The sequence below is a fragment of the Pavona decussata genome, unplaced genomic scaffold (genome assembly GCF_977016875.1).
Source record: "Pavona decussata unplaced genomic scaffold, jaPavDecu1.1 SCAFFOLD_1425, whole genome shotgun sequence".
NCBI lineage: Eukaryota > Metazoa > Cnidaria > Anthozoa > Scleractinia > Agariciidae > Pavona > Pavona decussata.
Window position 1 is genome coordinate 46,188 of NW_028146041.1, and position 12,817 is coordinate 59,004.

Consider the following 12,817-nt stretch of genomic DNA (forward strand, 5'->3'; position numbering starts at 1 on the left):
TTTGCAACCAACTTTACCAAGTGGGCAAGGCATTCAGAGACGCAACACAACCAGCACTAAATAACATATTTAAAAGGCCGATATGGCAGACGTTTTCATAATAAAACGTTTCAGATTTACAAGTTGGCAGCAAATGTTACTTCACATCTCCCAGACAAGAAATACAGCCGAATCTCCGCTAACGGACACCACACCTCTCGTAAGCGGACATTTGGTTATGTTCTCAGCTACATACAAATGCTGCATTTTCAACCTCCCATAAATATAAGTGGACACCTCTCTTAAGCAGTCGACACTTGGTCATCTTCTCAGCTACAAACAAACACTACATTTTTAACCTCCCATAGGTGGACACCTCTCTTAAGCAGTCGACACTTGGTCATGTTCTCAGCTACATACAAACACTACATTTTTAACCTCCCATAAGCGGACAACTCCCTTAAACGGACACTTCTATTTTCTGGTCCCGAGAGTGTCTGCTTACGGGAGGTTCGACAGTAAAACTTAAGCACACTACGTCTTAGTACTACATGTAAGACTAACTATTTTATCTCAACTGGAAATGCATGTTGTTGTCGCTATCGTGATGTGGTGCTTTTGGTTACTTCTGTCAAGCTTTGTGCTCTTTTTCGACGAGAAGAAGCGAGGTATGCAGCTATCGACTTTTCGCCAACACGAGATGAATATCTCTTTCGGTAAACATCATACCAGGCTCATAAACGGGTAAAACAACAACTCGCGAAAACAAGTTAAGGACAATCAGTGACTATTACTTCGAGTTTGAACAGCTACTTTGAGTGTGAAAAACAAAATTGTTCACTGCCTCGCTTTGCTGACGAAAGGCCCCATTTAGGAACGTAATGTAATAGGCCTTTCCCAGCCCCTTTTCAGGTTCATCTCTTCCTAAAATGGGTATCTGTCAATCACTTGCGTTTGTTTCTATGGTTTCAATGGATCAATGACATGACAGGTGGACCGCATGGTCAAGAAGCTCTTCCTTGGCAGGTCAAGCAGAGGATTCTTTTTCTGCACGAAGAGAAATCGTCCAGAAAATTATTCCTTCGTTACTGATACTATCACCTAACGTTGCTAAAATAGAAAACGTAACAGTGGTGACTAATTTTCACTGAGAAGTTCGTGGAGAAAGAAGAAACCAACGTGCTATTCTCTTTTTGAGGTGAGTATAAAACACCCCCAAAATCGACTAGATGCAAATTCTAACTGCTTAAAAAAAAGACCTTTTAAACGACAGCCCGTCTCTCGTTATTGTACTGGATAAGCTTTAAAATACAATCCATCCGTAACGGAAACTGCCCAAAAGGATCAACTGCTAAGGAACCCTAGCTTAACAATAAAAGAGTATTGCATTCGTCTTGACGCACTAATCTTCTTTTTTTCCAGGAAGAATCTGGAAACCAGGTCAGAACAAAACAGAGCCAAAAAAAATCTGAGAGGTCGTTTCGTTCACAGTAAGTCTTAATTTGTGTTTAATTTTAGTTGAATAAACATATTTCATTCAGAGTCAGCTTAAATTTTCCATTCATTTTGCCTCAAACTCTCATTTTACACTTGCTAGACTGGTCAATGATACAAATATGGCAGCCATTTTGCTCCTAGTTTTCAACTTACGCGGCTTCGACGGTTTCGCGATCGATGAGAAAATGTCCACTAAAATGACCAACAGATTAAAGGAAACTAAAAGGAAAGTTGTCAATCGTGCTTTTCACTAGCATTTTTGGTGTTATTGATAAGCAAAACATTAAAGATTATGCATGAACCGAAAACGTGTAACCATCGATCGACAAGAGATCTGGAAAAAACTTGCGTGCACAGCTGTTAGTGGTTTTCACCATTGGTTTGCGCCAGTGTTTAATGTGATCATGGATTGAATCCCCGAAACATTTTTTTTTTGTAGTTGTTGTTACCTCTTACAACCAAGAGAAGCTGGATCCAAAGTTCATAGGCAGGCAAAGAAAGGCTTCAATGCAAATCATAACCATTATTTTTGTACGTTAGTAAAGGAAATGATTGAAAACACATGCCTAACCAGGGTCAAACATATTTACTTTCAAATTCCAAAATACAGCCCCTTTTACTAACACGTTGCTTACATGTACTTATATTAAATGTTTCACCATACACTGTCAACATCATCTTCATCACCATCACCATCACGGTCATTATGAAAGCAACATACTAAATTTAAAGAGGCCCTGTCAAAGACGTTTTGCTACATTTTCGTCAAATCCGCGAAAATATTATTTTGACAATACTTTTTCCCTACCATGAAGTTATTCTTAAACGAGGAGTAAAATGTTAAGTGATTTCTACGAGGAAGGACAAACCATGATCATTTCAGTGATGTTTCTCAAATACAAACACCGGTACCATCAACTTTCAATGTTTCCATTCTAGCCATCCACAGCCATGGTTTCTGTGGAATAGGAGGGATATTATTAAACTGTACCATTATTTTAGCATTCCCATCAATATATTTGAAAGTGACACTAAAAATCAGAGACTATGAGTTTTGTACTGCATTCTCACGTAGCACATTGATGGAAGTCATTCCAAGATACAAGTCATAGAAAAGAAAACTATCCATGGAGACAACAAAACACCCTTTGCCACAGGTATTAGTAATTGAAAGAAGTAAACAGTACATAGCCATTTCATTTGTTAACTATTGCCTTTTCTGTCTTGTACATGTACTTGATGCTTTTTTTCCCACAGACAATGATGTTAAGGGAACAACATTTCATTCCTATAAAAAGAAATCAATCACTCAACATTGAAAATTTATGGAAGTGTTGACGGTACACAGCACTGAAAAGGAATTTGGAAAGTTTTACTTGCTGAGGAGAGCAGGAAACCTGATTACATGCTGAAAAACCTCTCAGAGTATTGGAATCAAACCGGCTGGACCACATAAATTAGTGGGTGCTCTCACCACGTATTACACCATGCATATGCATGCTGCTTGCCCACTCATACCAAAATTAATTACTTTGTTCCACTTTACTGTATTGTCAAACAGAACAGCAGTAACATATATTTTACTGGACTATAAAATTATGCAAAGTTAATCCATGTAATAGTTAATTTTTATGAACATAGTTGAATAACCAAATGTTTTGTAACGTATTTGTTCATTTAAGAGGGCCAAAAGAGAATCAGAAACTGAAAAGGCCAAGAAATGGATTTTTGCAGAGAAAGATCAGCCTGGTCTTCATGCCTTATTTATCAATAACACAATTGGTAAGTTTTAAGAAATTCCAAAATACATTGTATACATACATACATACATACATACTATTTTTGCTTTAAAAAATAAGATTAATGGTCTAGCTAGAGCAAAATGGAGAAGTTGGCCACATAAAACATCAAAACCCAATCAAGCATAACAGAAACAAAAAGCCCTTAACTTGCTCATGCATGAACAAACCTCGTTTCATTTAACCATCAAAACATTCAGCCTGTCATTAAGCCTATTATTTGAAAATACATCTATAATGACAAATGGAACTTAACTGTAAATGGACTTACAAGCTTTCAATTTTCAATTCACATTTAATTGTAATGATATAATTATTTACGAGTGCTGATAGCCTACCTACCAACGTCAGTTTGAGGTTTACAAAGACATATCCCTACAGAAAGTAAATTTGACTGTTCACAAGTTATCTCAAGTCACAAACTCAGCTTATAACATAAGTTTCAATGCTTTTGTTAACTTAAAAGTTATCTCAGCATTTTAAATGGATTGAAACTTATTTTTATGTTGTATTGAGATGCTTATAACGCATCTGTCTCTATATTAAGTGTGTGTCCATGAAGCAGGTTTCGACTGTAATTACTGCAGCACTGAGCTGTTAAAATAAGTTTATTGTTGGGTTCAAAACCATGGTGGCAAAGTAAAACTTGTTCTAGTGCTGATCAAAGCAGGAATATTATTGTGAAGAGTAAAGGCATAATTATATTTTTGAACATGCATTGACTGTACTAACTCTTTTAAGGCAGATCATTTCCTCTGTGATACATGTATATTTGTTTCCTAGCTACCATCCATGCATGTAAACTAACAGGCTTCATGCAGATGCATGCAGTATTATTGTATACAATATGAAACTTTTCAACATACAGTCCACCACAAGACCTTTGATGTTGGTTGCTGCATGACAATTAATTTATATGAAAATTTAACATACTGTAGCATATTATTCACATAAACACAAATTTCAGTGTTTCTTCTTAAAATCAGTTTTTTCTCTATAGCAGAATTGCACTAAAAAGTTTTGTTGTTTTTAGTCTGATAAAATTCCTGCAACATTAATGTATGACTTTGTATCCTCTTTCAGCAGAATGTTTTGTATTATGTACTGTAAGTGAAATGGCAGTCACAAACTCTTTTATGGAACTGCACGAATCATATTGTGTATTTTAATTGACACCTCATTTATGACCGATTCATGAAAATGGAAATTTTCACTGATTCAGAAAAATGTCCCAGTACAACAGATCTTTGTTGAGTTGGGTCGACACGTTCAAAGAATCAAAATTCTGAGAAAAGAGCATGCATACAAAACAAAAGTAATCAAAATGGTGGACGGCAAGGATGCCAGGAATACTCTGAAGAATTCAAAGGTGTGAAGTATCGAAGAGTTCTAAATAATCCCTGTTGATAGGGGAGTGGATTAAGTACATGTATTCATGGATCTATAACAATGGAAATCAAGATTATTATGATAGGAACAAGAGAGATGTATATGTTGCAAAAATCCTCATACAGCTGTAGCTAATTCATTGAATGATTTTCTTGGATATGAGGACAGCACCAAAGCAATCATTGGCAAAATTTTAATTTATTTTTATTTTTGTTGGCGTCACAGGCGAGACTGTTACCACTTTTTGTGGCTAAGCTAACCGGCCTTAATTAAGAAGCAGGTGTCACACACCTTTAGCGCTCCGATACTGTCAGGCCAACAAATTGTAGCATGTAAACTACATGTAGCCTCCTCAAAATCAATTCTACAAACTTCTCACATTAAATGAAAAACTTTTGTATTTTCAGAATCCCCATAAAATAGTGTATTTGTATAAGCGCTAGCTGTGATATAAGTAGTAGCTATAGAGCTAGCTTCTTTGGCTAAATGTTTGAAAAAAAAAAAGAAGTAAAAGTCACCAATATATTATTGTATATAGACTTAACGCATTCTTTTAAAGATTTTCTTCTTGCTAGTATCAATGATATTATTGTGTTAACATCAAGTCCTGAAGTCCCAACTTTCAATTTTGGGAGCCTGAAGGGTACCTGAAGATTTTCTTGTTAGCATGCAGCAACATTGGAAATCAATTCAAGTTTAGTTAATTCATCTCAATCAAACAAAATAATGTAATAGCGTGGTATAGCAAATTGCATCTGATTGAACATTACAACCCTTAACAAATTGTCCATTATTTAACTAAAACTTTTTCAATGTGTAAAAATAAAAGTGCGTCATCAGTCATGGCTAAGCAATTGGACAGCACATGCCATTGTGTGTACTGCATAACTAATAGGACGGCAAGCGCTTTTATTTAGGCCGAATTGGAGTTCACTCAGTCAAGATAACTATATTAGACAGGTGAAAGCTAATTCCAAAAATTCTACTAATCTCAGAGTTTGTTTTATTTATCATGTAGGAAAAGGAGTCTTCACAACAAGGCCTTTCAAAAAGGGAGATTTTCTCCTTTGTTATAAGGGTGAAATCATAACTGGAAGAGAGGGTGAACGAAGAGAGCAAGCCTATCCAGATGAATCTGGAAATTTTTTATATTTTTATAGAGACAATGGAAAAACTTGTTGGTATGTGTAGTTTAAAATGAGTGCTTATAATGATTTATGGTCAATATACTATTAGGCAACAAATTTAGCTTGAAGTCTACTTTCATGATCTAAAACATTATTTTAAATGCTAAAAAAATTAGCACAATTTAAGTAAAGATTCTCTCAGGAAAAAAATTAAACGGTTGATCGAACTTAATATTAAAAGATCAAGCTCCACAGACTAATATTATACTCTTCTCTACTTTTTATCACTGACACGAAATACTGACAATAGTGCGAAAACATTTTGCTGATTGAGACCTGTAAATTCCAACCATAATTCATGATTAACATTATACAATTACAGTCATTTACAAATAGGGTGTCTCAAAAGCGTCCAGCAAAGACCTGAAAAACCAACGACTTAAAACCACAGACCAACTTCAAAACCCACTCTATGAAAGTCTAACTGCTGGATTACCAGGGTTGCCACTTTTCACTGACTAGGAAACAATTTTCATTCATTAAGTGAACAACAATTAAAAAACATCCATGTTTACAATTGCTTCAGCTTCTTTAATTTTGTAGGCCATCGATCAATATTATTTTTCTCTTCATTTTTGACCTCTTTATGCTTTTCACAGGATTTTTTTCGCAACAAAAAAAAATTTCCTGACTTTTCACTAACTTTGACAACTTCTAAGATTTCCCCTGACTTCTAACAAAATTCCCTGACCTTGAGAAGTTATTGTTTTTCCCTGAATGGGCAACCCTGTTGTCCCACACATCATCAGATTCCAAGAAACACTCGATCAATACAGTCTTCATTTTGTGCCAAACAACAAAACAATGACCCTGACTACAACACCCAAAGATAAAGTTAAATTAACAAGTTCTTCAACATGGGATCCTTTGTAGATCATTTAAACACTTTGTCATAAACTGAAAGACAGGAAATTTATCAAGTCTTCATTTTGTAGAAAGAGCAGGTCAAACTAAAAAAAATGGAGACTTCCTTAATTAAACTATGTTGTCTTAACTGTGCTGAAAGATACAAAGATCTATGGGTTCTTTGTTTTGAATTTGTTTTTACAAAAAACGTTAAAGCAGTTAAAAATATAAGACCCTGTCAATTTTTACGTCTTTTGGATTCAGACAATGCATCCAATTAAAGCAGGCAGTCCTTCCTCAGTACTTATAATAAACTTTGATTTAATAACAGCTTAATGCGTAGTTTAATTTGTTAAAGGTCTTTAGTTTTGGGAATTTGGTCTTCAGACTTCAGACTTTGTTTTGGACCCTTTATACATGTACATGCCCTTAGAACACAACCTTAACAAAACATTTTTTGTTCCTGATTATTAATACTGGCCTCCTTGCTTTTTTGTATGATATAAATTATTGAGATTTAATTATGTTTACTTAATAAAATCAATAACCTGATAAAATGATGTCGTACACTGTTAGTAGTAAAATGTTAAAATCTCAAGTGGGGCAATGAGCTACCGGTGAGTGTGGTTTCATTGCCAAACTTTGAACATTTTATGGCATCATTTTATTGTCTATAAGGGTACAGAGCACGGCCATAGAATACTCCTGTGGATCGACTTTATTTTCCGCTTAAAAGTGCATAGTACTTTATATCTGACAACATTTTCATGTCTGTACTCATATAGACAATATATAGCTAGGAGCATAAATCAGTGCACCAGAATTTGCAAAATATTTATTAATAACAAATCACTATCAATTCTTTTATTTAATTAATAATTTTTTTCAACAGCGTTGATGCCACCTATTCTACAGGACTCGGTCGTCTGGTAAATGATAGCCCAAGAACAAAAGCAAATTCTGCCATAAAGAAAATTACCATAGACAATCATACATACCTCTGCCTCTTTGCAACCAGTGACATTGAACCAAACACAGAAATTCGGTACGACTATGGTGCACAGGACCTCCCCTGGAGAGGAAAGGGTAAAAATTTCACATAATTATTTATAATGAGCTGAGGCCAGTAGCAATTTTGCTTATTATGAATCAATTTCAAATACCTAATCAGAAAGAGAGTTAACACCATCCAATCAACCCTCCCTTTTTTGGACTTTTGGAAATCTTTCCTGTAGACTGAAGCAAGTTGCTGAGAAAAATTTAGACAATGTTATGGGTGCAAAAATGTCAGTTCTAAGTTCTTATAAGCAGCCACTTGCAAGATAGAGTGAAATATTTTAAGAACATATTAAGTGAAGAAGTTTTTAAATTTATTTTAGGGTAAAGGAATTAAAAATAATTTTTGAGAGCAGTCATGACATCAACATGACATCAGTCTCCTCATCTAGCACAAAGAAAAGCTGGATTACTCTTCTTCTTCAAAAACAATGCAATTTAATTACAGCTTATAAAATTAAAGCGTGAAAGGCCCAATAATACAGTGTATATCTTCTGTAAAATAAAATTAAAGATAAGTTTGCCCTCTTCTAAGTTAGCTCAATTTCTAAATGCCAGCCAAACAATTTCAACAACACTCTGTTACTATATGTACAATAATTATTGTACATGTAAATCTGTAACCATCTCATTAATAACAATTCAGTACAGGTACAACATCTGATTTAATTTGTTGAGGGGCAAAAATACATTCTCTTTAACAGCAAAATCCTCCCTTTCTAAATTATTTCAACACTCATGGTGTTTAAAACTAATCTGTTACAAAATCACTCATCTGTGATCTGATGTGCAAAGAATTTAGTTTTGGACAAAGATGCACCTTAATAATTTATATGTACATGTGGCCATTAATTCATGTTGTTCATTTCTATGTAAATTCACTTTCAAGCATGCATGTCAAGCATGAGTACCTTGCTATGTTGAATTGAAGCACTCAGGCATTAATTTCCAAGAAAAGTCAGCTATTCAAATGCTACGTGTACAGTGTAATATCTTACGATGGCAAATCCCTATTTGCATTACTTTTATTTTCACTGACAGATGACTGCCAGCAGCCAAAAAGAGCCCTGGACCTTAATTCTGACCTAGGTACATTAACTCAGTTCGTTTGTGACTTACAATGTAACCTTAGTTAATTAATTAACCTATTCACTCTAACATGTTATTTAACTATTACTCCACGAGCATGCGTTGGATATGAGATCGATCTATGGCCAACAAGGTGCCTATAAAGGCATGTAAACTATATAATTATCTCATTAATCCAACAAGCTCAAGTGGAATTATAATAAATATTGCTTGATCTTGCTGATTTCGCTATGCAAGAACAACCAGGAGACAATTTAATGGTTGCCATTTCTGAGTGTAAAGTATTAATGAGTCAAATGAGTCAATGAGTCATGAGTCAATGAGTCAGGTCTGAAAAAAAAAAATTAGAGAAACAATAAAATTATGCGTTACGTTTACTAATTTTGTCTAGTTGTTTGTTGCTGCATGCACAAGGCAGCTAGTTTCCATTTAAATCTCGACCTGGGCTGTTTGTTAGCAGTTGCCAGGTCCTGCCGCGTAGCAGCCGATCAGAAGCGAAAAATATGGCGGCCTAAATGTTGTGACTGCTACGGAAGAAAGTCTTTAATTCCCTTTGAACACAGCGCTTAAAGTAAATTGAGTTAAACCTGTTGTGGAGTTTCTCAGCACTCAAAGACTAAAATCTGTGAACAGTCTTTCTTTGACATTCGGTGTATTGATGATTTGGCACGGTTTGAAGTAGATCAAAGGCTCCTGTGAGCCAACTCGTGAATGCAGATGACACATAGTAATTGAAATTTAGACGGCTACGGAAACTTCCTTGAAAGCTAAAAGAAATTATATCTTTACCCGATTATGTAACGAAAAATAACCATTCTTGTACTATAAAAGTGATTGTCAAACTATTCTCTACAGATTGAATAAGATTATTCTGATGCGCTGATTAAAAAAAAAAATCTCGTATTTTTTTATTCAAAGTTCATAGAAGCACGCCATGTGCAGCTACGTCATGCAAATTCGTGTCCCCGTTAGTCCGGGGCTACTGGATTTTGCGATCGGGCAATGGGCAAGTGAAGTTTTTTTGGGAATTAAAATTACAAAATAACTGTAGGGCAAGCCGATCTCACAAAGGGAAATCTGTTCAACAAAGTATCGCATTACATTTCATGCCCGACATAAATGCGTGAAATTTTTCTTTTGGAGTTCAGTCCACGCAATCCTCAAGTAAAAATAATGAACTATGACAAGCTCTTGCTAAATAAGAATTATTTATCGACCGCGTCCTTTTGCTTTCCCATAAATTACCAGTTGTAAATTTCCAAAATGAAACATTTTTTCCCTTTGAAACCTCTATGACAGCTGACAAGATCTTAAAGTGTTCATTTCACCAGAAATTTGCATAGTTTTGTTTACGACGTCAATGATGCGTGACATGGCACGTTCCGCTTTCGCGTGAAAACTGACAAACTAAATTTTTTTTAATTAAATTATTTCTAACTCAAATTATTTAGAAAAAAACGAAAAAAACCTATAACTTTGCTCAGACTCAACGAAAAATCTCCATTCTTGCGCTAAAATGATTGTCAAATTATTCTCTACAGAATGAATGAGAGAATTCTGACGCATCGTGAAAAAAATTTTCACGTTGTTTTTTTTCACTAACTGAGTTTACGACCCCGGACTTTCTGAAAAACTGAAAAAACTTGTAACTTTGCTCAGATTCAACGAAAAATCTCCATTCTTGCACTAAATGATCGTCAAATTATTCTCTACATACTGAATAAGAATTTCCTGATGCGCCGTGAAGAATAAATGTTCGCGTGTTTTTTCCACTAAATGAATTTAAAACTCATTCACTGCGCACGCCCGAAAGTTAACGACAGAACCGACCAAGCGCACACCCAGCTATCGCTATAACTCGTTCATTGCGCATGCGTGCATTCACGAGTTAAAAATGGGTCGCGAGTGTCAAGGAAAGTTCTTTTACATATGTGCTTGACATAATTTTGGGGCCCCCAGTTTTAGCTAAAACTGTGGGCCCCAAAATTAATGTCACGCTCAAAATATGTCATTCCTTGCACACCTTTTCGCCTGTTTGCTACATGTAAATCTGCAGCCAGCGTAGGTGTGGTTCTACATAATGTAAAATTTATTTTAGTCTCTTATGTCACTAGGTATATATACAGGTCACTTATGTTGTATTGTAAAACTCCCTGACGAAGTGTGCGTTAGTCAAACGAAACACGTAGGAGGAAATAAATCGTTTTACAACTGTAAGAGTTCGCAGACGTGCTGCTCACTAGTTTTATCTAAAAAATTCAAAAATTATGAAAAACCACTGATCCGACCTGTTGACTCATTGACTCATGACTCATTGACTCATTTGACTCATAAAACATCCGTTCTCGCCATTTCTTGGACATGGTACAAGTATAACGGCTAGTATACCATAGCTGCCAAGACAATCAAATCCCTGCAATTGTATTATTCAATGATCCAATGCAAGTTAGAATAGAACAGGCACAGTGGTTTTAATAAGAGAGTGATCATGATCACAAGTTACTGCTTCCAAAACACATTATTTCAATGGAACAAGCTAAGATTATAGTGCTAGATCGAAAAGCACAAACTTTTCTTGCTTAGCTTGCTAAAACGTACAAGCTCCAATATTGATATACAGGAAGCAGTGTTGTTTTAACAGATCAAAACACATAGTATTAACACGCTTCAATTTTAGCCAAGCTCTTTTATATTATTATCGGAGGGTGCATGACTTAACCGGTAGTGCCGGCTTCCTTCTGGATTCATTTTGCGCTCCCTCCCTCCTGCCAGTGTTGATTGCCTAATGACAAAACTATAAATTAATTACATTTAATGCAATATGCATCCATTCATGCATTTCACTTCTAGAAGGACAAAAATGTCACAAGCACAAGCCTACAGGAGTTAGTAAAGCAGATGCTAACAAAATTAACAAGAATGTGAGTTTACTTTCAAAATACACTCTATTAGATAACTGCTTGCAATATGCATATTCTGGAAACTGAGCCTTAACTATAGGAAGGAGGAATGCAAAACACCCGTAACACTTCAAATAACCAGCTGGCAACCAAAATCCAGTAAATTAAAGTAACTGTCTCTTGTTAATATTAAAAATATAATATTATGTGATTATAAGGTTACCAGATACCTTCGCGGGTGTCCTTAACAAAAAAAAAAAAACATTTATGCACTGTCTTAAAACCAACAACCGTACTATATATCAGTATAAAGCTAATGAAATGTACTATCTTTAAAAATTATTTTGCTTTGCTTTTTTTAACCGTAAGGAGAGTGCGTCCAAAAAGACCAAAATGACTGACGCCCATTTGAGCGAATTTATTGGGTATGGAATTCGACCACAGAATTAAACCTACTGCACCATATCAATCACAAGGCATTTTAAAATCTTCCAAACCGTGTGAGGTTTTTTTCGATATTCCTGTTAGTTCCTTCGCAATTTTTCTGTCAATTTTGACGATCAAGAACTTATGTACCGAAAGGGTTTTACCACAAAGGCCATTGCGGGAGGTGAATTTTACAAAACAGAAATAGTCAAATCCTTGTACCAAAAAATTACTTTATAGAAAGCACACTCGGGTAAAAAGAAAGTGACGGTGGGTTTTTTCCACTTCTAAAGGCGCCCCGTTGGAGTTCGCAGGGGCAACTACGTTCAGCTTTGCTTGCTAGCGATCGTTGCGATCACTGCTTTTGTGAGCGAATCTTTGCGGATTCATTAGCATTTTTCCGTCATGCCTCGTTCTACGCAAAATAGTCAAGCGATGCCACTCGTCGAGGTTGAAATTCTCAGATTTCCTTTCAAAATGCCGAGCAGAAAAACTTCTTTGAAGAAAACAAAACTGCAGTGGCCTTGATGGTGAGCTCTACTGATTCAAACGAACAGCTGCAGGCAGAAATGTGGTCACTGGGGTACAATTTATATACCATACATTATCCATGTATTTATATACCATACATTATCTATGTGAATAAATT

The 12,817-nt window shown here is 35.5% G+C and overlaps 1 protein-coding gene across 1 annotated transcript; it reads left to right on the top strand.

Moving 5' to 3' along the window:
- Window positions 1-250: 250 nt before the first annotated feature.
- LOC146448055 (N-lysine methyltransferase KMT5A-like) lies at window positions 251-7,783 on the top strand (the record flags this gene model as incomplete). Its single annotated transcript, XM_085102715.1, has 5 exons — window positions 251-970; window positions 1,006-2,633; window positions 3,159-3,258; window positions 5,683-5,845; window positions 7,590-7,783. Coding segments are annotated over exons 2-5 (487 nt in total), but the record flags the coding sequence as incomplete, so codon positions are not given.
- Between the last annotated feature and the right edge of the window lie 5,034 nt (window positions 7,784-12,817).